The sequence below is a fragment of the Manacus candei genome, unplaced genomic scaffold, assembly GCF_025592945.1.
Source record: "Manacus candei isolate 608988 ecotype Guabito, Panama unplaced genomic scaffold, ASM2559294v1 h1tg000008l, whole genome shotgun sequence".
In the NCBI taxonomy this organism is placed as follows: Eukaryota; Metazoa; Chordata; class Aves; order Passeriformes; family Pipridae; genus Manacus; species Manacus candei.
The window spans coordinates 31,073,109-31,099,823 of NW_026138056.1; the positions used below are offsets into that span (position 1 = coordinate 31,073,109).

The 26,715-nt window shown below is 35.7% G+C and overlaps 2 protein-coding genes across 8 annotated transcripts in view; both read left to right on the forward strand.

Moving 5' to 3' along the window:
- LOC127462039 (uncharacterized) overlaps positions 1–26,715 on the forward strand; it is a 542,224-nt gene that overhangs the window by 402,512 nt on the left and 112,997 nt on the right. The window lies entirely within an intron of this gene.
- The window catches only part of RALYL (RALY RNA binding protein like), a 374,398-nt gene that overhangs the window by 307,165 nt on the left and 40,518 nt on the right, over positions 1–26,715 (forward strand). For all 7 annotated transcript variants that reach the window (XM_051770390.1, XM_051770410.1, XM_051770401.1 and 4 more), the window contains one exon: positions 8,719–8,751. In XM_051770390.1, coding sequence (XP_051626350.1) covers positions 8,719–8,751 — 33 coding nt within the window. The remainder of the gene's footprint in view (positions 1–8,718; positions 8,752–26,715) is intronic.

Below are 26,715 nucleotides of genomic sequence, written 5' to 3' on the forward strand. Positions count from 1 at the left end.
TTTAGTAAACCCTTAATGGTTGCAGTAATCAGAGATGCAGGAGAAAGCTGTGCTTCAGAGAACCACTTAGTGTATTTGCAATTAGGCATTGCTTCTCACATAATGAAACACCTCCAATTATATAGAAGGCAGTAATTCAGTACTGCAAGGGCACTGTTTAGGTGGCTTACAAAGAGCAGTAGAAATATGATGCTGGGTTATAGATTTAGTAGTCTGTGAATAAATAAGTAAGGCTGGATAAATGAAAGACTGTAACTTGTTATATATTTTAAACTCTCATGAATAATAGCATAAGAGTTAATTTAAAGTATAATTAATTTAAAAGAAAATGGATTATTGAGTAATATTACAAATAGCATAGAAGGCTGTGTGCAACACAGAGGGATAATAGCAATATATTGATATGCAGTGAATTATTAACAATTAAATTACTCTGCAAGTTTATTTCTTGGTGAATCCTGTTAGTCTTGGAGCATACTATCTGAAAATATGTTATCCAACCTGCCAGGACTGATACTTAGATAGTGCTGTTGATGCATAATGTCAAATGTAATTTTATTTTTCAAAGAATAGGTTACAAATGGCATACTTTTTTGATAGATTATGTTGTTGGTATTCCAAAAACTTCTTTCAAAAGCATTGTCTATTTTACTGAAAAGTAACAAATCACATAAACATATGTAATTTATTATGAGTCCTAAGAAATGAGAAATTTCTAATATCTACTGGCATAAAAATGTGTGTGGCATTTCTCAGTCTTGCATGAATGAGATTATTCTAGGAAACAGCATGATAAACATGAATCTTACATTGCCCCTCCTGTAACTGCTTTTAAGTGTAGTGTCATTGAGGGAAAGAGGATATTAAGCCTCTACCCTTGGGATCCTCAAAGGCAACACCTGCATTAACCTTCATCTATTTGTGACTGCAAATAGCCACGCAGTGAAGTAGTATTGATTGTGTGCATTAGATCAGTCAACACTGTTTTGTTCAGCCCACCCTGATGAACTCATTCTAAATGTTTTTAGATCAGTACATATTGACCTGAATGTTCTTACTCTGATTTAGAGCAGAAGAGGGTCAGGTGATATCAGCTTCATGCAAAGAATGATTAAAGCTGTGAGGAAAAGAACTCTAAAGCACACTAAGTGCTACACTATTTTTTGTTACTTTCATTCTCCAGGGTTTGTTTCCTTTACTTGCTTGAACAAAGGTACCAAATTGAGCATGTTTTCAGTTTGGGAAGGGGATCAGAGTTAAGTGTTCTTTCCTGAAGGAAAAAGAATTCCTATTCTTGATTCTCACAAGAATCTCATTTTGAATCTGAGCATGAATTTCTTCATGGCTGGAAACATCATATAGATGTGGTGTATGGGTTAAATACAGTTTAGCTTATCACTTTGGCAACATGAGACTTCTCTTGGGTGGCGTGGGAAGAAACTGCAATCCATAACTATCTAAGAAGGTGTTCATATGTAGAGTCTGAATGAATCTCTCCAAGTCACAACTTAGTTTTCCTCAGACATACTACCAGGATTTATGTCAGCTATGAGAATCCATGCCACTGTTTATATTATCTTTGCAATTATTGGATTCATAAAGAAAAATACAGTAAAGTCAGGTAGAAAGTATAATGAGCTACTGAAGCTTTATTAGATGGATGTGTTACTATTTTTTAGTTCTGTCTCTCTGAAATAATATATTATTATGCAACCTTTAAATGACTTAGAATTTTTATGTTTTTCTCTCTTCTTGCTGCCTAAAATTTAGGCCACCCATTAATGAGTATTACTGGAAACGACTTCCTTTACTATTCTTCTCCATGCCACCCTTTCCTACCACAATCCAGAAACCCTTCCATCCCACGTGTTGTAACGGCAGTGCTTTCAGTATCCAATATGACAAAGGACATTTGTACTGGTATATCAAACTAACTTTTGCATATGTTGATTTATGTCTCATTCTAGCCTCTTGCTGTTATGAAAATCAGTATAAGGAAGAGGCAGTCTCTAAAGCACTTCCTCCCTGCAGTGAAAGCTACCTTTTATTCGATTTTTCAACTGTAAAACTTTAGAGATAATGCTGAACAGATTATTAGTTGCATTTTGCTAACTGATGGCTAAAAGATTCTCTCTCCTGACAACGCATAGGCTAATAAATCCTAGGAGCCTCTGAAACTTGTGATTATGTCAAGATGTTCAAGTTTACAAATTATGTAAGATATAGATTTTGCTAGGAAATTAGTTAAATTTGGTTATATGTTATGCACATTTGTAAAAAAAGCATATTATAGACTAAGGCAGAAGAAATTAAAAGGGACAAACCTTGTTTTACCTAGGGCTGACTTTGAAAACCCCCATAGTATTGCGTCAGGTTTTCAGAGCACAGTTCCAGCATGCTAGGTTAGGCAGCTTGACATCAGGTATTGCCGACAGCATCCTGTGCTAAGTGTTTCCTCAAAACCTTTTCCTGCACAGAGTGCTGTGACACTACCAAATCATGGATTTAGGTGCTAAGTGGAACTGGCTAAATAAAATGCATTGCATCAGTAGTCATTGCTTTTCACAAGTTTTTTAAAAAATAAAGTTAAATTAAATTAAATTAAATTAAATGACCTGGTATTTTTGCACATATGTTTTTATTGTCCAGACATTTCAAATGCTTAAAAATCATGTGATATATGTATGCTGAGCCAAATATTCCTATTTTTTTTCACTTTAAAACACTTAAAAGAGTAAGGGCAGCTCCATTTTTCAACATATTAAATGCAGAGTAAGTGCGTTAAGTGCAAACCAAACCCAAGGGTAAGCAGAAGAACTCCTAGACAGAAAATGCTCAAACCATGCTATCTCATGGGGATCAACCATAATTTCGGTTTTCTCCATCACCAGAAATTAGGTTTCGTAAGATCCACATAACCTACAGATATCTTGGAACGTTAAGTTCTTCAACTTTTTCCTCATGGATCTGGGGAAAACCTGATGCTTCAAGAAGTGTTTCAAGAAGTTATTCCCAATGTTAAATAATTAACCTTGAAAGAAATCATAGAATATGAGAAAAAAATGTGTAATTTTTTGTCAGTCAAAATGCTTAATGTATTGTGATACTTTCATAAGGGAATAAATATATATTATACATCTATTAAGGATTATGTATAGATCTGCATATAGAGAGTCTAATAGCCAAAGGTATAATCTTTTTTGAATAAACCACTGTTTATCCCCAGAGTGTTTACTAGTGTAGTAGCTTCCTTACTGAATAAATTCTTCAGTAATCAGTAACATTTAGTTTTAGTGAACTTAAATATTCCAGTTGTGAACTTTGATTAATTATGATCTGAAAGTAGAAGAGCTGAAGCATGTGCTGATTTAAGGACCTTCTTGATCAGTTCTGAGGGAACATGTTTTAATATGTCCCCGTAACTAGCATCCTGTTACTCAGTTCTTCCTCTCTTAAAACTTTTCTTTGCAATACCCAGCCAGTTATCCTTCATTCCATAGATGTATAAAATAGTTCTTGTTCTCAAATTCTCACTCTGCTTTTCTCTTTTAAATTTCATTACACTGACTTCAGACTAATTCTCCAGTTTATCAAACAAATTTCAGATTTTAGCTCTGTTCACTGATCTGGTTAAGAATAGCTTTTTGTGAACTATTTTACACACAGTCTCTTTTTTTGTTGTTGTTGCTGAAATCATTTCTGCAAACCAAAACTAAATATAGTGCTGAGTGTTCATATTACTTAACGTGTCCCTCTTTCCCATTGGTGAAATTCTTTGTGTATGGCCATGTTGGGGTTATATCATATTTTCCCAGTTTGATTATGAGACTCCAATATAAGGCAATATAAAAATCTTTAAAAATCATATTAATTCTTGCCTATTATCTGTCTCATCTTTTCTCTACTAAGTCAGTTATGTCAAAGGAGTAAGTTTGCACTGAGAACTGACATTTTGATTTATGATACTTTGTTTCCATTCATGGTTTGAGTGATGCATTTTATTTTGTGCTAGAATTTTTATGTTTCAATAAATAAGAGAAGTACTTAGCTTCCAAGGAACTGCAAAAAAATATATACAGGATTTTATATTACATGATAGTCATGAAAACAATTTGTTGTTTTTCTAGTCAGTCATCAACGTAAACCATCAGCTGGAAGTGGAACTTATTAAATTTATTAGGAACAATTGTAAAAGTTAACATAAACCTGTAAATTATTCTTCCATTCCTTCTACTTCTGAGACACTTCTAACAAATTAGGTCTTCTATACAGTTGGTTTACCATTTATTTATTCCAGAATATGATGGTGTTTCTTAATAAAACTTGCCAACATTTATAAAGATATTTATGGAATCCTCAGAAGACAAAATGAGCTTATTTTTTAATTCTATCAAACAATGGTTACTGACAGTGTCCAGAAAAATTATCTTGAATTGAAACTATTTAAGTCACAGAAACCAGGAAGGAAGGATAACCTAGTGTACACTAGCAATTGTTATTTCAGAATAAATAGATAGTAGAAGTTACATGAAATAATATTTCTTCTGTAAATTAAAGGCATGATTTTATTAGGCTTGCTTGCATTGTATAAAATATTTGGAGTTAGCAAAAGTTATAATGCACATGCTTTAAAAAGAAAGAAATTACATGATGATATGTGAGTAACGCTACTTAAAAGTTTCTGAAGAAAGATGTTTTCTGATCACTTCAAACCATGAACTCAAAATGCAACCTTGTTTGATTACTCTGAATTGCAAACCGCTTCATATTCCATCAAAAGGTTCCTTGAGTTGTTCTTGTAATTTAAAAATTTCATTCCTTGGTAAACAGGGTGAGCCATAAATCTGAATATTCTTTGACTACACATATTTCTGCTAAATATGTGCTTCCTGCTAAAGCTTTGATTCCTAAAGCTGTACAGCACAAAAAGGCAGACATAACTGTCAGGTAAATAAGTCTGCCACATAAGTCAGTCAAAATGTATATTTACACTTTACTGAAGTCCAAAATATTTTTAGGTGGCCTGACTTTCCTATATGTCTTAAATGAAAATGCTTCCAATCCCCTTGAAAACTACTCTCACTATTCATTTGTTTTATAGTCAAACAGAAAATGTGTGATGTCAACAACAACTTGGGTAATCTTGCTTGGGAATTCTGATATGACGATTTTTACTCAAAATGGTGAATCACCAAAAAAAAAATTTGGTTCCTGGCCATTACTTTCCCTGATTCAGGGTAGACAGTTTTGTTATATCAACAAGTTAGAATAAGAATCCTAACAAATGCCCTAAATTCCACATGTTTTTCTTACTCTGTCCTTAGAGATGAAATTATGTGACCAACACAAGGGGATCATGAAAGTCATGAATGATCATGAATCAATAGGAATATATTGATGCATAATGAATTACCTTGGAGAATGCTTGGCTAAAATCTATTTGCTTGTGTACAGCATTGATATTGTTAGAAATGTTATCCACTTTGTCCTGTAAATAGTTTTGGGAAGGAGAGGTGAGGATTCTTTAACAATAAATTATATGGACTTATGTATCCTGTGTCAGGCCTCAGATATGAAGAAACATCTTACCTGTAATCTTAATAGGACAATAATTCAAAGACAACAGATTTTACTTTTGGACCTTCTTGTCCCTAAATGATTTGTTTACAAGTCAAAGAGGAATTCACATGCCCTTAGTCTAGGCACATATCCTTGTATGTTTGTCTGCAGACCTTGAAAAATTTGTCTATATCTGGATGTTCAGTCAAAGATGGGATTTTTGATAACTGACATTAATATAAGCCAATTTAGCAGCAAAGAAAATAACAAAATGCACAATCGGGTTAATCAGATCTTGTAAAGTATCTCTCCAAGACAGGTTGCAAGGGCTATAATACAAAATGGGAAATTTCTAGAGTCCTTATTTTAAACTGTCACAGAGTGTGACAGTACTGTAACATATCAATGGGTATAAATTGATTGCCTATGCCTGTTCAGTTTACAATGATTGATTTTAACTGAGGAATTCACATAGTGTAAACATTCTTTTTCCTCCTGCAAAACTCATCTATTATATGTAGATAAGAAAGTCAGACCTTTCAGAAAATCTTAGCTCAGAATCAAAGGGAAACACAAACTCGGTCTGCCATGTCCCAGTCATGCTACCGATTAACCTTCCTCCCTCCTATCCAAACTGATATATTGCCTTGACACACTGACAAACTGAAATTTTCTGATAGGAACACTATTCCAGGAAAGAAAGAAAAAATCTCATTCTCTTCTGCTTCACTCCTATTCCTGTACAATTAAAACACGATTCCCTTTGTTTACTGTCGAACCTAGTATTTCTTGTGCACTCAATACATTTTTGCAAAAAAGGCAGTTTCTGTTTTAAGATTTTTCCTGGAGGTGTATGAGATCCATTCTCAAAACTTATCAGGATTACTATTTATGCAATATCATATTTAATTATGCAAGAATTCCTCAGAACTCCGGAGAATTCAGTGCATGTTAGGTTGATACTCTCAGGCTCATACTGTGACTCATGGGAATGGTCCTGTGCAGGGTTAAGGGTTGGACTTGAAGATCCTTGTGGGTCCCTTCTAATTCAGCATGTTCTGTGAATCTGTAAAAGACCTATTATATGTATTGATAAATGTCACCAGTAAAGATGATATGGGATGTTATTTTATAATGTGTTGCAGTTTTAAAACCTTGATACTAATTTGCCATATACTGCATTACCAAATAAAAGGCCAACAGATAATTGTATTTCTTTACTATGAGGAACACTTGAACTAATTAAAAGTAATGCAGCAAATTATCTAAAACCATTTAGTCAAATATACTAGAGAGAGGTCAAACCTAGGGCAGCACTCATTAAATCAAATTGAATTCCATCTTGAAAATGGATTTCAAATAGATTTTTAATTGCAGTATTTTGTCCACGGGGCATTCTATCACAGACTTTTGTTTGCCAGTAAAATCCTCCAGAATGTCCTCCATCAGGATAGTGCCAGGTTTCTCTCGATTATAAAATTTTTGTATTATGAAGTATATAAGTATGCTCTGAGGCTTTCATTCTTTGCTCATCTTGCTCATAGTTAATGTCTCCAGCCGAACACTGAGTGCTTCCCATCTCTGGTTCATTTCATTAAGCACAAAAACAGAAAACAAAACAATAACACTTGTGCACAGAGCCTGCAGCAGAAGGATGAAAGCCCCACTTGAAGGGCCCTGTCACTTTATTGCTCTCTGGCAGCACTGCCTAAACATGGAGAATGCCATGCTCAACATTTTCTTGGGACTGCCCTGGATAAGCATCCCCATGACCACGAGGATACGCAGCTTTGGGTTTCTACTGTACTTCTAGGTATATGCAGAGCCATCAGTGTTTCCCTCTTATATTCTACTAGTTCCATGTGGATCTCAACCCCAGAAAGAAAAAGAAAGGTGAACTATAGTCATTGGGACGACAGAGAAGTTACTGTGTTTTCAATATATTTTGGCTTTTAGATAATGGCAATAACTAAGCTGGTCTATTGGTTTGTGAGTTTTTTGGACAAGACCTTTGCTGAATAATAATTGCCAATGAACTTGGTTTTTCTACATATTTTCAGGAAAGTTTTCTTTCTTAAAACATTTATTTAGTACCTTTCCTTACAATTAGTCCTATTTACAATTCTATTTCAGATATTTTGTTGTGCGTTTGAATTTTTTTCAGATTCATAAATTAAATATTCTGTTCTAGATATGCTATAGTTTTCTTAAAGGCTACAAAGAGACATTAATGACCTGAGGGGGGTTATTTGCTCTTCCTCCTTACACAGTACTCTCAGTGGAAATTATCACAACAGAACACTTTTGCATGTCATGTAACCACTCAAAATTACTGAACTTTAAATATGCTTTAAATATGTTTATGAAGGATCCTAAAATCACATACTAATGGTCCCATAAAGCAGCTGATATTAGTAAATTTGGCGCAGCGAGAACACAATAAAAAATTAAGGGCAGCAAGTTGTAGGTACTACAACAGAAATACTGTCTGATAACATAGATGAGGACTCTTCCATCTATCTTGGTTGGGTGGAAAGCAGTAATAGAAGAAGCTCCTGCCAGTGTGCAGGTGGTACATCTCCTCACAGCAACAACAGCAACAACAGGGAGTTGGGGAACACTTTTATCAACTGGTTTTAGAACTGGGCATGACTTTGGATCTACCAAACCGGTGACATCCAGCTCCACACAGTGCTGATTCAGGCCAATGTGCCAGAAGTTCTCATAATCATGAAGTCACCATGACATATGAGCATAGGATGCTGGTAAGCAAAAAAAAAAAAAAAAGAAAAAAAAGGTGTTTAAAGTTAAAAACCCCCAAACTAACATTTTACATGAAAAACGCAATAAAAAGGACAAAGTATTTCTTGTTCACTTTAGCCATTCCACGTAAATATCTACACAAGTTGTTTGAATCTGTGAAATTTAAAGGGCCTAAATGTGCTACTTTGTAAATATTTATTTTCCAAGCCAAAATTCAGTTAGGGTAATGGGATTTTTTCTGAGTTAAACTCCTAGTATAATGGATCAAGCCCTTCTATTGCTGCTAAATTGTGTCATCAAGTAAACTTGATACTGAGAGTGGCTGTTTTAGATTTATTATATAATTTTTCTGAAGTACAAAAAATATATATTTAAAACTTGTTATTTACTTGACAGACTTGAATCAAAGGAGCCTTTCCTGTCCGTTGGGTAAGTAGAAATCTGTATATTTTCACGGATATTGATATAATCAATTAGCAATTATCATACATTATAATTTATGAGATTATGTTGAGCGTAAACATCCTGTTTCAAAATTATGGCTGTTTACTATATCTAAGCTTAGAATAAGTTAGTTTTAGTCAATAAAGTCAGCAGTCATGGAAATTTTCTTTCTCAAAAAAGTACTAAGAAGTATGTTTTGCCTTTATTAACTAAGCAAAAGTTATACTAAAATACATGTGGGAGTTAAATGTTGTATTAAAAGGTAGCTGATTTATTAATTTATTTTCACTGATCTTTCAATCAGAAACCCTTCAAAATATCATCTGTATCACCTGTCAAAGCCCTTGAAAAAATAATTGATAGCTTCTTTTAGAATAAAAAAAAATTGTGATACTTCAGTAACAGAAATAGTCAAATTTATAAAATAGAAAAAATCACATTTTTAGCTGAATTATAGATCACTACACTGATTTGCATATTACAGCTATTGTCTTACTAGTGTCATAGCCACTTAAACAGTTATGTGTTCTCTATATTAAAATAATTCATCATTCTAAAAAATTATTTTTAAATGTGACATATTGTAAAAAAATATCATTTTTTTTTATAAAATGATGCCTTGAGGTCCATCTGTTTTTTTGTTTTTTCTTAATTTTTATAAGCATTATAAGTGATGATGATGATGCTAAGTAGTTATATAGCAGAAGTAGATTTAGAAGCAGCAGCCCTTATTCCCTTACCCTTAGCACAGGAGCAACATAGATTTTCAACCCTATCACCCCATTCCATGCTCCTCATATCAATTCTACCCCCTGAATTCCAGTAGAAACATTTAGTCTCTCTTTAAGATAGGCCTGTTCTATCTGGAGAATGCTTGTACCTTGGCCTAAACCGCAAAAGTACAGTCAAGAACCGGGTGAATATATTCCCCCTGTACCCCGAAGAAGATGAAGATTGATGAAGAGGTGGTCTTAGAGACTCCAGCCCCCATTCCCAAGGGACATGACTGAGGGTTGTCCAGGGCAAAAGCCACAGGGTGGGAAAACCTCGGATTGGACAAGCAGTATCACAAATTGTAACCTCTGAGACATGGGGGCACGCGCGTCTTGTAATCTTATGCTTGGGCACAAATTAAAACCCTTTCCTTATCTCAAAACTAATTTGCGTCGGAGTTTTTTTTTCTCCTTGAATTTTCTTTTAGGCATCAAAATGTAGACAATATATGTATTAAAGGTAATTATCTGTATATTATTTCTGAGTCTGAAGTTCACTTTTCATGCAGTATTTTACTTTCAGCTTCTTCCTTGGAACTTTCCTACGTGTCCTAACTTCTCCCTCCATGTTCTCCTTCCTTTGTTCACACCATATTTAATGCTATCAAGAACATAAACTTCAGACAAAAGATTCTATGCAAAATATCCTTTTCAGGGTTAGTTCTACCATGTAATTATCAGTGGCTTCCAAATCATTGTACTAACCGCAGATCTAAAAGCCAACTTCAAATTCTGAAGTGTGAACTAAAGTTAACAAGTAAGGAAGTGTGTAAATTATGATTAAAAGAACTCAACAAATCAGCATAAACAGGACTGAGATATGTCTCAGCTTCCATACCATAAAGTAACTCTGGTTTGTTTGAGAACATTTTGAATTAATTGCTTGGCGTCTCTACTTTCTACCAACTCAAAATTATTGAAAAAACATTTAAACACTGGAGAAATTGGAGGTGGAGGGGAGGGTGTACTGGTCTTGGTTTGCATGCTTTGAAATGTCCAAACTCATCATCAAATTCAGTCTCTTTTATTATTAACTTTCATTATTCTACTTTGTAACTTGTTCTATTGAGTTGGTTTTTTGAGACCTCCACTATCATAATGAAGTGATTATCTGAAAATCTCAACTTTAAGATCAAAAAAGAAGTTTTGTGTCATTGTGGCTGAGGAGCAAGGTTGAAAATATAAAAATCCAGGAAGCAAATAAAGAAGACAATGGTAGCAATTATTTTAATAATAATTGCTACAAAATAATAAATTCTATATTTGTAGTACTTACCATGATCTCAAGAAAGGTGCTGGCAATTTTAGCATATCTGGGGATGTCTACCTTGGAGGAGGTATTATTTTTGTGTTTTGCTTTTTAGTTTCTTTCCATATGAACAGATTGGTGGTCACCATGTAAATCCACGTTACCTCCATATAGTCATTGTCTGTGACTTTATTGCTAAAATTGATTCCTCTTAGGAAGTTTAATCTGAGCAAACAGACTTTTAGTCTCTTTCCAGAACTTTTCAGAAGTTTTACTGTAATATACTTGAATTATTTTATGCAAGTTCACAATGATAAGGGTAGAAAAAAAACCAAAAATTAGTCCCTGCCTCTGTGCTACTTTTGCCTTTTACTACTGTATTTCCTCCACCCCAAAAGAGGGCATCAGACAGAGGTTACACCACCATGTTCTGAGGAGGGGCCCACCTCCTCAGTAAAGTCAAAGAGATGCTCCTCCTAGTCCCACAATAACTGGGGGGTTCTTTTTTACAGAGGATGAGCTTTTGTGCCAGGACCTGTATCTGAGGTTTTAACCCAGACAGCTGCAACCACCAGGCTTTTAAAATATAGTAAATATTTGCAGAAGAAATGCTGACTTAACCTCAGTTAGCCTGACACATGGGTACCCTTACTGTCACTTGCAACCAGAGTTGGTCAAAATACCAATTTGAATTACTTTAGGCTGCCTACAGATGGCTGGATCCTGCACACAAGCCTCTCAATCTACCTTCTGCAACACAGATTTGTTCCCCCATTTTCATTATACTGCCTGTAGGAGCTAATTAAGCTTTTTCATTTTGCTGTGCCTAAGCACACGACTTGGTGGTGCTTTTCCATTGCTAATTGTTTTGGCAGGGAAGGGAACATGAAGTGTAGCAGGGAAGGGAACATGAAATGTAGCAACCTAGGAGCTCAGGACTGACACAGATTATTGAGCTTTGTATGTATGTGCAGGGCTGCAGTCTTCCCATGAGAGATTTCATAAAGGAAAATAGGTCGATAAAATATTGCATTGTTTCCCTCCCTCAGAAAGGAGCCAGAGAGAAGCAGAGTGCACCTCTTACTGTTCTAGTTTGTGTATGGAATGCAGGGAGAGAATAGCTACTGTACTCGCTTGGTAAAGGTAATTCCATTTATCCTTCTTTCTATGCAAAGTGCATAGCAAAGAAGAAAAATCCACTCTCCTTTACTCCCTGTGCAAGACGGGGGCATAATTTGGCACTGAAGAGATAGTAAACTCCTTAATTAAAACCTCTAATGGTATCATTCAGGAGCAAAAATTCATCAAGTATACAATCTATTCAGATAAGAGTATCTGAATTCAATATTATGATTTTGGCTAGAATGCAAAGTTGAATTTGAGATTGACATTGAGATTGTCTTTCTTTGCCTCTTAGAGGTGAATATAAAATCCTTAGGGAAGACTGAAACATCTCCTAGTGCTGAATGCTGAGTCATGGCCTGTAGGGGCACAGGATACTCCTCTCCACAGGTGTTATTTCCACACTTTTTGGGGTTTCTGTCCATATTCAACCTGAGCAAGACTGAGAGTTTTCTGGACTTTCTATCCTCTTCATGTTATATAGCATTCATGACCATGTATAAAAAAGAAGCCATGCAAATAGTCAGAGTGCCTTGAAGACTTTAATATGAGAGGCAGCAGTTTTGGTAAAACTTCACCAAAGCGAAGAATACTGACAATGCATTAAATTAACTTCATGCAGAAAAGTTTGAAAGATTCAGATCTAGAAAGACCAGAGAAATCGAAAGGTACAAAAAAATGGATACTGCAAAAAGAACAAGTGCCAGATCGTATTTGTTGTGGTAAAGGATGTATAAAATTTAAAAAAAAAAAAAGTATATTTAAAATGCCAACAGTTTTTAATTATTCACATCAACTCCCCATGTTTAGCCATTTCATAATAATAATGGTGCATAATTACCCCTCAACAAAACAGTTAGCATTCTCTCTAGATAATTAGACTGGTTATCCAGTTATTAACCATTCACCAACAATTTTATGGCATCTGATTTATGATAGTTATCTGCATGTAAAAGTTTTTCACTTGATGAATTTCAGCTAATACTGCATGCAGATTTGTATCCGGTCATTAGTCTAAGCCCTAAAATTAAAAGCTCATTTTTTAAGATACAGCCAATGCAGCATCTTTTAAGGCCTGTAATAGTATTATATGGCCAAGAGAGATCATAGTTAATATGTAACTGTCTTGCATAGTAGAAATTCTTTTAATTAATTCTTGTTGGTATCTAACTGTAATTGTATGTAACTTCCATAACAACATTCAATCAACACAGCTTCAACACATGCAGTGGTAGAAAATCCATCATGGCATCCAATAGGTTTGTCAAACTTTTCAAAATATCTGTCTTCTTTTTTAGATACCATTTAATAATATGTCCCATATTGTTGAATTCAGAAGAGACAGGAAGAGAGAGAAAGAAACATCTGATTTTTTCTGAGGCTAGTGAGAACTTAGATTCATCTGTTGTCGGCTGCAGAGAATAGGATTACTTCTGCATAAGCAGGCAATAGATGTTAGGTGAGATGGTCTTTGAAAATGCATGTGTTATATACATCTGGTTGTCAGCTGAGATTCAATGTATTCTCTGACTTTTTCACTTTTTCATATAAGTGAAATGAATGCATTGTATGCATTTATTTCATGATGAATAATTGCCTGTCATAGGAGAAAGGAGATACAAGTAAAATTGGCATTAATTAATACAATTTTTTACATTCTCAGTGAAAAGTCTAGAGATCTGTAGGAGCTACTGCTTTCCTCACCAAGGTCTGGTTTCTAGAAAGTATATGATGATAGAAAATACTGAAAAGCTATGTTTTTTCCAAATCACATCCTAATCACATTACCTTTCAAACATAGGTACTTACTTCTACAAGACAGGGCTGGTGAGTTCCGGTTCTTGGAGGCACTTGGAAGTGTTTATAAAATACAAAAAGTAAAATTCCTTAATTTTTCCCTGGTAGAATTGTTCTAAGATACATCTAACAACTTGAATTCGTTACCCACATTTTTCCCTCTTTCTTTGTAGTATTTTCTTTCCCACAAGGCCATTTTACAGAAGGTCTATAGGAAATTCTGAACTTCTACACTGGTTTGAGGACTCTTATCCTGAATAATTGAGGTTGTTTAAATAAAAGCCTAATCCTTGCAGACTCTGTTAGGACAATACCTAGTCCACTTCCAAAATATGCAAGTTTTTTCAATTCACAGTCACTTTTTGTGAGTGTTTGGTTTGTTGTTGATTTTTTAATGGATGGGGAGTTATAAGGCACAAAATAGAATGTAGCCACATATTATCTTCTGTACAATAAATACCCTCACTCTTGTTCCTCATCTTTGTTATCAGATACACCAGTGGAAGGAGCAGACACTATTCCTACTGTTCCTGTCCAGCTTTTGAAGAGAGATAGCTAAGAAAATTATTTTCCTTCAGGACAGGAAAAATACAAAAAAAGAGGAGATACTGGATTCATTTTGCTCTATTAATACGACACCAATGAAACCTGAACATAATCCAGTAACTCTCATTTATATTCAGGCCAGGTATTCAGGAGCTGCTTTCATGAAAAGCATTGAAGGACTGAACACATTTGACAATTACTTAAACGCATTGTTTAAAGACAGGCAGTAATTCCTTATGTTTAAAACCACTCAGATTCTATAGGCAGGTCTGCTTTTACAGAGAATACCCTCTAAAGCAACCAACTCTTTAATTATGTGTGAGATTTAGCCTAGAGGCAAGAAGCAGAAGTCACATGTCTGCAAAGGGTCGGTACAGGGGGAGGCTCCCAGGGTAGTGACCACAGAGACAGGAGGGATTTGGGGGACGACAGCACATATGGGTAGCTGAGGAAGACACTGAGAATCTATACAGTTTAATTTCAGATAGTATTACTGATACACTTCTCTTCCAATTTACCAAAACCCACAAGGATTAAGCTTTTCTATAATTGCCTATTTTCCATCATTATAAGACTCTGAAACAGAGTCTTATAATATAATACTGCTGTTTTATAAATTTATAGTTTCTCTTTTTTTTGCTTGAAGCTATCTCTGAAGAAGAGATTAAAAACTGCAGTAATAATAATGTTAGTCCATGGCTGTTACTGAATTTTTCATTGGCTTTGTGACATTATTCAGTGTTTAAAGATCCTAGATTATGTATTTTTTATACTCATCTACAATCTAAATAATTATTTTATGGTTCCTCTATTTTCCTGATCTTTTTCATTTTGCATCACTTTCACACACACAGCAATATATATGTTACAGAGAAAACAGACTAATACATATAGCAAAAAAAGAAAAACATTTTCCCTGATTCTGTTAACTTTTTCTAGCAACAGATTTAACAAACATGCACATTAATAAATTCTTTTTCCTCTCTCTCTGACCTCGATAGCATCAGTAACAATGTGCTTCATAATTGAGAAAGGCAAGAGCATGAGATCACTCTTTTTGTCTTCTGGTTATTCTATTTCTCTTTTTTACTCTTTACTCTTTTTTTAACTCTTTACTTTTTCTGTCTTTCAAGACTACTCCTTCATTAGTAGTTATAGGAAAACAATACACATCCATATCATTTTTGTTCTGAGTTAATGATGAACAGTTCCTGAGTACTGAATATCTGTAGTCTCACTTATGTACCAGGCAGTCAAGATGTCCTCCAGAGGAGGGAAAATTATGCACAATAGGATGTTTTGGGAGGCTGAAATATTTGGAAAGCGGAGGAATGAAAAGAAATAAACAGGAATGTGGAAACATAAGGATAAAATGAAGGGAAAAGTACTACACAAAGAAACAAAAAGGGAGGTATTTTCTTATAATGGAAGATGGAGGGAGGAAGGAAGGACAGTATTTACTGGGTATGTACCTTCACTGTGGAACTAAACCATTTATATCTGATTAGCTGTATTTTACCCAAACAGCAGTGACTGATCCATGAATTAGAGAAAATAGTGTTTGAAAAGGTCTGTGTTATCACAGCATTCCTATTTCTGGTTTCTGATGTATGAACATAGCAACTTGCCCCAGCAGTCTACGTGGGCTTCTGTGAATACATATAGCTTACTGTGGGAGGATAACAGGCATATGAAACAATATCATAAATGAGACCTAGCTCCCCACTCACAACACATCTGAAAATTGAGACAGTTCCTCATCCTTCTTATGGCTGTTGCATATGAAAGACTATTCATTTTCACACATTTCCAGATAATTACAAAGTTGTTTTTCAATACTTTCTCCTTGATAAATACATTGAAAAACACAATAATTCTGAAATTTCAGAGGGTTTTTGAGTTTCAAATTCCCAATAATGCTGTTCAAATCAGTCAACCTGTGTTTGCCCCTTGCTCTTCTGCCTGTGTTGCTTTTACTACTTTTGTCTAATAGTAACAATTGAAGCTCTTCTTCGGCTCTTAGCGTGCTAGGCCTTCTACAAATATATGGAGGGGATCTGATGGTTGATTCCTCTGATTCCATCCTTGAAATCAGCTTAATCTTTTTCTCCACAAAGTGAAATCTGAGCCTGTTTCGTCTACCTAACACGTTACTTGCACTTCAGCTTATGGTATGCTTAAAAGACCAAACCACAGAAAGACAGCTAGTGCTGCTGTGTGAGATTATACTTGAAAATCTGCTTCACGCCCTTATGCAGTAATATAATTTGCAGCTCCTTGATAAAGAAATTTCTTCTTTGGAGTTCAACCAACCATGATCACAATAGCAGTCCATAACTAACTTTGCTTCAAAAGTTATTGCTCTACACTAGTCTCTGTACACATGGGCTTTTTAAAGTGTGAAATTGGGAGAATGGCCTGTCCCAGCGTGTGTAGTTTGTCAAGAGAGGAGGTGGCACAGAAAGAGAGGCACCTCAGAGAGAAGCCTTGTTGATACAGAAAAAATTGGAACTTCCCTATGTCTCTGTCGTGTTTGTTAAAGGTTTTGAAAAAGATAATAAATTTCAGGCTAGGAGTCATTGTCTTCAGTGCTGCTCTGTTGATGTGATGTGTATGCTTTCTGTATGATACTAAGGAACAACTACTCACATCTACACTACACATTTACAGAATAATTCAGTTAATCATTGGTATAGTGTGGCATACCCCTCATTTGAAAAAAAACAAATGGAAATAAAACAAAAATACCATTTCAACTACTAAAATGAATTGTATCTTTGATTGTTTTCTACAAATTTAGCTCAGTCTGAGATCTGACCTTGTTTACAGTCCACTTTTCAACTACATTGATATAATACACCATAATTTGAAAAGAAGCAGGACTGTTTCAAGGGTATTAAGGATCATATTCAACAGTCACAGTTTGGCCCAAAGTGATGTTGATTTCAATGGTATTGATTTTGGCTGGTTTGGTTTTGGTTTCGTTTGGAGCTATTTTTGCCTTAATTCTAATTATGAACTACAGTTCAAAAGCACTCTGTAGTTATCTATTGAGTTTGGGGATTTTTTATCTTAGGTTCAGGCCATATTCTTAAAATTCTCACCATTCTTCAAGACAAAGTGCAGCTTTTTCAACATCAGCCCTCCACACTCTCGTGAGGGTGTACACAGAGAAGTAGCAGATTATAACAATTTTGTTGATGATATACACAAAAATAAATGGGAATTAGGTAACATTCTGCCTTACCAGTAGTAGGCTGAGTTTTATTGCTAACAGTTTAATTACCGTGCTTCAAATTCTTTCATTTCTAAAGTCTTCAGCTTTGGTTCTGAAATCATGTAAGGATCAGCTTTGCTCAATAAAATTAAATCCTTCACAACTACATTGTGAGCAGAATTAAAAGTTGGAGAATGTGCCTTAAATGTGAAGTAGAAATATCAGAGTAGATCTGTCATGCATGACCAACAACTGACAATTTACATTGTTATGGTAGCGACTCCATAGCTAATGCAAAAGCATTTGTTTAATTTGAAAAGTATAAACCAATTCCAACAAATATAAAGTTATTTTTATTTTCTTTTCAGTTGCCTCTAATCCTTTATTTATTTAAATAACTAAATAAATAAAAAAGCCAAACTCAAAACCAAAGAACCTTTCTGAGCTCTCCCACACTTGAATCCTGTAGCCTTTCCTTTCAGGGATAAGGACAGGAGGTTGAGTCAGCTGTCATCCTGTAGCCAGTTACTTTTATCAAACATTTTGATAACCACACAGATAGATACCAGAAAGTATTTTTAAGTCCCAGCAATAATAAATTTTCATAGGATCACAAAATGCCTTGGGTTGGAATGGAATGAAAGATCATCTGTTTCAAACCCCACTGCCATGGGCAGGGATGCCACCCACTAGACCAAGTTGCTCAAAGACCCATGCAATCTGGCCTTGAACACTTACAGGGATGGGGCATCCACAGCTTCTCTGAACAACCCATTGCAATGCTCCAACATGCTCACAGTAGAGAATTTCTTCCTGATACCTAATCTAAATCTACCCTCTTTCAGTTTAAAGCCATTCCCCTTTGTCCTATCACGACATGCCCTTGTCAAAAATCCCTCTCCAGCTTTCTTGTAGGCCCCTTTAGGTGCTGGAATGCTGTTATGATGTGTCCCTGGAGTCTTCTCCAGGTTCAACACCCCCTACTCTTTCAGACGGTCTTCGTAGGAGAGATGCTCCAGCCCTCAAGTCTTCTTTGTGGCCCTCTTCTGGACTTGCTCAAACAAGTCCACATCCTTCTTTTGTTGGGAACACCAGAGATGGATGCAGTGCTCCAGGTGGGGTCTCATGAGAGTGGAGTAGAGAGGGAGAATCGCCTCCCTCACCTGCTGGTCATAATTCTTTTGATGAAGCCCAAAGTATGTTTGGCTTTCTGGGCTCTGACTACACACTGCTGACTCATATTGTGCTTCTTTTCAACCAACACCCCCAAGACCTTCACCTTGGGGCTGCTCTCAATCCATTTTCCATGGATCCCATTTTACTTGGGATTGCTCCGACCCAGGTGCAGGTCCTTGCACGTGGCCTTGTTTAATCTCATGAGGCTCAAACAGGCCCACCTCTCAAGCCTGTCAAGGTCCCTTTGGATGGCTTTTACCAGAAGCACTTACTTCCTTGAAAGATATGGCCTTGTTTATTCTCTTGCCATATAAACTACAGATAGATTTCCAGACACACTATGAACAACAAAGAGTCAAAATGATAAATTACCAACTTTCAGACTGCTTTTTTCGTAGGAACTGTTTGTTGACTACTCAAAAATAGAGAACACCTTCGCAGAAATTAGGATTAATCCACAAAGGAGGAAAACTGAAGCATTTCTCAAGTAATGTAATTCAGACTGCAGATCTATTCCTTTTTGGTGTACAAAAGGATATGGGAAATGGAAGTTCTCATCTTCTGAGATGATAAAGGTATTGAAACAAAGCTGAAGGTCATTACTGTGGCTTATGTAGCAGTATTGTGCCAAAATGTTCCCATTGCTTTAGCAAAGATGGAGAAACCTGAGCAGTATTGAATTAGGCTTTGTTTCCTCATAAAACTAATATTTTTCTTATATAAACACACATATATTAATTATGGTTATACATTAAATTTGAAATCAAATATGATTTGGTTTCAGGCAGACCTTTTCTAGGTATCAGAAGTTAGGTGTATTTCATGTTCTGGCAAGTACTTTATAGGCTGTAAAACTGTTTTGCTGTGTAGAGAAGTCACAGAAAAAAATTCCAGTCATGTAAGTTGTATAAGGATGAGTAATGGTAATGTGGTGTTGCTGGGAGAAGGTAAAAATCATGTGAGGGAAGTTCAACAAGAAGTTAAGGGATTAGGAAGGAGGAGACAGAGAGAGAGAACTTAATAGTGTTCATTCCTTCACAGAATTTTGTGGTTTGGGAAGAGATGCTGGAGGCAATTGTCAGCACTAAATTGTTTTGGCAGCTTAATTCAATAGACTATATGAAACAAAATTTAGTCTAAGATGTGTGTGTATTGTTACCTTCTAACGTGCATTCCCCAAGTTGAAATGAAACTTTCCGTAAATGTTTACTGAATCTGATGCATAACAGTGCAAGCAGAGCCCTAAACTGTCAGGAACTGTGACCACATGATCTTAGGGACGAATGTTATAGAAAATGGCAGCAATGGAAACATAAATCTCCCCGAGTCCTATTTTGTGCAGACATTTTCATGGCATTTAAAGTGCTATAAAATTAATCTGTATGAAAGAAAAAAGATCATTGTTTAAGAACCGTGATGATTACTATGTCTTAGTTATGAGGGATCAATGTCTTTCTAGATGAGAGGTTGAACGCATTATTATTTAATTTTTACATACATAGAATATTTTTTTTCCAGGGTTGATAGGACTAAAAAAGTATTTGTAAATGGTCTCCCCTAGCAGGATAAAAACCATTTTCAACTCTAATGTTATAACCATTGAATGTGGGATCTTATGCTCAAATCATAGAATCATAGAATGGTTTGGCTTCAAAGGGACCTTGAAGACCATCTAGTTCCAACCCTCCTGCCTTGGGCAGGGATACCTTCCACTAGACCATGTTGCTCAAATATTAGTATTAAGTTCCTAGCAGACAATAACAATCAGCTAATGAAACTTGCCCATTTGCTGCAAGCAAGTTGTCAAAATGTCGAACTCTGCAACTGTTCCTTGGAGTTTAAACAAAGGAACCTCCAGAAGAAGTTCTGTAACATCCAGTGAACGTGAGGGAAAAGATGAAGGAAAGATCACATAAAATACATACTGAACTCCCCAAATGTATTATGGGTCAGCTGTTTTAGTTTTGGGGGTTTTTTAATACCTAGCGCTCAGAGTGTTGATCATTAGTTTAAAATCAGTTATGCTACTAAAATGTTTCATAGAGGCTACAACATGTGATTTACAAAATGTGACTACTGTATTTTAAGGAACTTATACAAGGTAAAACCTGAAGCCAAAAAAAATAACCTATCAAACTCTACACTGGATATACTCCTTAAAAAACCTCCTTGAATGACGAAGAGAGGAAATGAGTAATACCCCATATTGTTAGGTGCCCTGACAGTGAACCAGGGAGTGGAACATGGCCTTAAAATGTGGAACTAACCATAAAGAAATATACCAGGCAGAGTAAAGCAGGAGAGTATCCAGACTGCGCTGTCTTCCATGCCAAGGAAGAAGACAGAAGCAACTTTGTTGAGGAAACTCAACAAAGATCCTTCTCTAAGCAAAAAAGAGCTTCCTCAAAAAAAGACAGGCACAGAACCTCAGTCCTGAGTTGGCTGAGATACTAGAAAAGCAGGCAAAGAAAACCAACATGTGGGTTCCCTAAGAGGAATGAGACCTCTTAGTAAGTGTAAAACAATGCTTTTTTGTAAATTAAAAAAGATACGTAGAACATATTCAGCTAGGTGATTCATCCTTGCATCAAGAAAGTATGTGTGACAAGAAATCAGTACCTCTTCCATATGGCCAAAACCATATAGGGAATCTGCAATACCAGTATCATTACAAGCCACTAGGCTCTTTAGCCATATACTACAATCAGGTGAATCATCTGGGACAAAAATCCTCTTTCCCTTATGGGAATGAATATAACAAAAAAATCCAGACATATGTTTAAGAAAAATAAATATATCCGATCACTTGATTTCAAGAGTTTTATTCTGGATTTACACTGAATTAATTCAGAATGGTGACATTTGAATATCCTTCTGTAAATCAAGAAGTCTTTCCACTGATATTTTAGGAATTCATTTAGTTTATGACTTTTTGTTCCCTTACAGAAAATAAATCGCGTTTTATTGACTGTGTATGCAGAAAGTGAAGGAACACAGGCTCTTCCAGAGCACTGAAATATTAGGAAGATTTGTCAGAAATCAAGGAATGTGTAGTCAATATAATTAGCACTGGTCTAGAGGATACAACACTGGTTGTGTGATGCACAACTACCCTTTCCATTTGTCTCTGACCAGACTAGAATTGAGTCCAGTTCTGTGCTCAGTTACAGAAGAATCTCCTTTACATGAGGTGCAGTTCCCATATCAATTTACCATGGAAATTATTGCACAGTGACTCAGGAGTACAAGAATGCTTTTATAGATTCACATTATTTGGTATCTTCATTTATATTGTAAACTGACTTGCAAAGCACACTCTTGGAAAAACAATCATTATGTCTTGTCTTCACAAGCTGTACTCAGGACCTTGACAGTTCTATCTCTCCCATGTCTCCGGTTTGCTGGTTTAAACCTTGAGTTGCTCAATCCAAAATAACTAAATTACATCAGTAAACGTAGTGTAAATAAGATCAAAATTAAATTTAATTTAGCCTTCTGACAGTTTGAAAAGAGGGAAGGAAAGCATGTGATGCAATTCTCTAGATTTCTTTTTCTTTTACATAAACTCAGACACCGTCACATTGTACTTGATTAATCTTTTGTGAACTGTGCTTTTATGTTTCATTTGGTGTTTCTAAGGTAGCTTCTCTGAAGAGTACATAAAGTTTCAGAGATCTGTTTTTGTAATCTTAAGTGTTTATTCTTTCAGCTCCAGTGCTACAACTGTGATTTTAATTTATCTGCTGTTTAGTGAAATGCTGTAGGAACACTAAACCCATCAGTGCTTCCTACACCTGTTCATGACAGTCTGCTGTACTTGTCAACCCAAGTTAAGTGACACTCCTTCAAGGTATACAATATTATTAACAAACTGGATAATCAGTCACATCTGTGATGTGTGTCAGTAGTATCTCGAATACACAGAATTTAAAACAGATTTTTAAGAGGCAGAAACCATTACTCTTGTACTAAGGAAGAAAAAATACCGTATGGACATTAGGAATTCACACTCAGATTACACAATTAATGCCTTGGGAAATGATTAGGCTGCTGGAAAGCTTTTTCATTACCTTACTATAAAATGTTCCTATGGGAAGCATAAATAATTGGACGTTACTTCAAATGACAGAAAAATAGTTTTACAACAGGAGGAGAAAGGGCAGGGAGACATTAAGTAGATTTACTCACATTTCTTTATGTACAAAAGCTACTATTTTGTTTCCAAAAAGAATCAGTCTAGCATTTATAAGCAAGACTATGCCTACAGCCACAATAAAGTTTTCATTAGGAGTAATTCTAATACTTAACCCTTAGCTGTACAGGAAAATCTTGGGGTTTAGTTTTGTCTTGAAATTCCTGCATCACTCATGCCTGTCTGGCTGCCATAAACAGCTCCAAGACCAGCTAATCCCCAGAGTCTGAATATTGATCTCAATATTTTTGTTATTTTCTGCTTCAAAAGTTTTGCCTAATCCTCTATAAGAAAATGTCTTAGTGACTTAATTACCTGATTTTGTATATGCAACTTTAAATATATGCCCAAGTTTTACCTAAAATCCAGGTTGGAGAGTAAGTTCAACAGTTTTTCCAAAATACATTTCACTGGGTAAATAGTTCTAGGGAGAGAGGATGAGGGTAGAGAAGGGACATATCTCAAGACAGAAAAAATACAGCCTAATCATACGGCAAATAAATTCTGCCTAGTGCCTGCAGAAACATACTTAAATAGAAAATGAAGTACTGTATGTCAGCTTTGTTACATATATATGTCTTACTTGGACAAAATGCACCTCTTCAGATTAGATTTGCCAAAAATTTTTCAGTTTTACAGAAAAAATCTCCATTTACAGTACAACATTCTTTGCTGTACTTTTTAAAACTTAACTCCATAGTTTTCCCCCACTTCAGGAAAAAAATATACTTTGCACTTATTAATTGAATAAATGCACAGAATCAGAAAAAAAATCACTTTTATTAACTTATGGTTTCAAAATTACTATGCAAATTAATTTTTAATTGAAATACACAAATAGGAGGTTATTTTCAATTGTTTGGCATTTTGGGACAAGTGTATGCATATTTTGGTGTTAATTTTTTTGTTTTAATTATACCTATTTACACTCATAACTTAATTAGGGAAATGAATGTAAAATACTTCTCTGCAATTACTTTTCCTCTTCCAGTCCTCTTTTTTTACTGTAAGCATCCAAGAATATATGACAGTAAGTCTGTCAGCAAAAAGAAGGTTCTGGAGAATATTCGCTTTCTCTGCAGAATATACAACCAAAACTGCAAAACAGAAGTGTCCTTCCACTTCTATCAGCATTCTAATCCTTACCTAAAATTGAATCATCTCTAAAGAAAAGGTAGGATTCAACCCACCAATTCAATTCATGTCTTTAGGAATGTAGGTAACCATCCACTGAAAATGGGCCTGAAATCTCCACCTTTTTTTTTTTCAACAGCTCATGAAAGTCATCTCCATCTGATGGATTTTCAAACAGGGAAAGTTTCCATTTTTCGATGCTTATTCTCTAAACCATCTAGTTACCTTCACCCACTTCCTTGCAAACATCATGTCAGTTTAGACTGATTCTCTTTTCCACTCAGCAGGAACAATTTCTAAAACTCTTTTTACATGACAAGAGAAATGACTTTACAAGTGACTGGAATGCTAGTTTCAACCATTAGGTTGATATGTGCTTTCTAAAAAGAGTTTGATTGAGGAATTATTGCTTTTGTATTTAATATTTTTATCCAGGCCTGACAACAGAGAAGCAATTGACAATAAAAATGGTGATTGCACCGTCAATTGAATTAAGATACATTATGCCTGGTTTGTCACTATTTATGATTTACAAATACATCTTTGTACCTGTAGAAAGAAAAATAGATATTAGTTAAGGCTGACTTAGATGCAAGACAAAATTCTTGTTGCCATGAAAACAACAAAAACTATTTCTGCTCTGTAATGCATTAACCATTCTAAAGTGAGAATAACCCAACTGAAGTCAGTTATATTCTCTACTGTTTGGAGCTAACTAATTTTAAACAGGATGTGAACCTTAGTTTATAAAAATCTTTTGTGGGCATGGGACACAGAGTTCAAGAAATATTACACTGCAGAATATGTTTTCAATATCAGGTAAATAAAGACATAATAATATCCATAGGTTTATTTCAAAGATGCAGAAACATAATATTATTTTTTTGCTTGATTGACCCATGTGCAACTGCTGGTACACATAGGAATTTTGAACATGTACAGCATCATAGCTCTGAAAATAAAGTTGTTGGGGAATCCTTTATTCTTCAGGCATACACAATTTTAAGCAGTCATAGTGTTTAGTGAAGCTAAAAGAGACAGCTCATACAAGATTTTGCTTAGCAGAAACACACTTTATTGATGAATTTTCTTTGCCTTACTGTGAGCATTACAGTGCCTTTTACTGTCTTCTGCTCTGGTATCAGAATCATGCACACAGTTCTGTTTTTAATATTATAGAGATGGCATATGTTTGTGGGTAAGTAATCTACCTGTTTACAGTGCCATTAGGAAACCACTGACTCCACTAGTTCACAGTCTCATCTAAACCTTTCTCTGCTTCTGACCTGCTGAGTATTTGGTATTCAACACCATGTGAGTGATCTCCTGCAACCTCCATCACACAGGTTGTTGGGTAACTAAGGAATAACTCTTAAGATGTGAAGAGTCCTGCAGTCACCTTGATCTCAGTGCCAGTGATTATCTGTGCTAATTCTCTGCTTCATGCTATAGCGCAGCACTGACCAAATCTTACATGCGTCCCTTGACATGCAGAAGTAGGAACAATTATGGCTATAGATGGAGAGATGTACTGCTTTCACACTATAATCTCTTCAACATATTATTACAGATGAAATGTCGTCATTCAACTTAAAAAAAAAAAAAAAAGGAGTGACAAAGGGAAAAGCCAACCAAGAGACTGGTTGGAAAAGCAGATTTTTTTTCTGTTCTACATCAGGAAAATTGTTTCTGTTTTGTGTTGTTTTCATTGTCATTGGTTCATAGCCTTTTCAGTACACATGCAGGACAACTGCTTCACAGTCAAGAGGACTAGGAACTGCCTTTATGAAACCTAGACCTTATCCTGAAAATGGTCAAGATCATATTGGACAGGGTTCTGAGAAATCTGATCTAGTTTAAGATTTTCCTGCTTATTGCAGAGGGGTTGGACTAGATGATCTTTAAAGGTCCCTTCCAATCTAAACTATACTATGATTGTATGTATTTCACATGATGTCTTGTGTCTGTGGGCTGTTACTGTGAACTCAGCAGTACCAGTGAAGGACACTTAGCCCCAGGAGCTAAGTTGCCTCTGTGTTGTGTGTAATTTCAGGTAGAATTTCAGAGAGGGGAAAAAGAGACCCAGGTCATGGATATAAAGAAGGGTCCACATCAAAATTTCCCAAAGCTTTAAAGCCACCCACCTTCACCGTTCTTATTCTGTAAGATTCAACATATTTTTCATCCATGATCAACACTTGAATTCCATCTGCTTTCTTCAAGGTGACTAAGTAATGGGAAAGAAAAATGGAATTGAGGCCCTTGCTCTTTTGAGAACTCATAGCAGCCCATCCACCTTTAGTACTGCTGGGTGCAAATCCTACTTTGAGGGTCAAGTAGCTGTTGCAACATCTTTGCCAGTGGTCCCAGGTAAGGAGTCCCTGTGCAGACCTGGCTCTTTCCCACTCCCCATGAATGGCACTTCCACACAGAAATGCCTTTTGCCACTGCAGAGAGATCCCAAATGGTCTGCGGTAAAGGCAGAGATTCCCTCCTCAAATCCTGCTGGAGTGCCCCGTTCCCATAACTTGGTAAATGGGACTTAATTAACAGGGATTCCCTTTAATTGTGACTATTTTGTTGACAATAAACTCAGACTAGAAATATAAGCAAATCAACTGCTTTTAGCTTGTTAATTGTGCTAGCAGGCTGCACTGTTAGAAGCCACAAACATTTGCATGTCGCATCCAGTCATGGGCTCAGTAACCTCTTGGCAGAGAGATGGATAAGAAGGACAGATTGG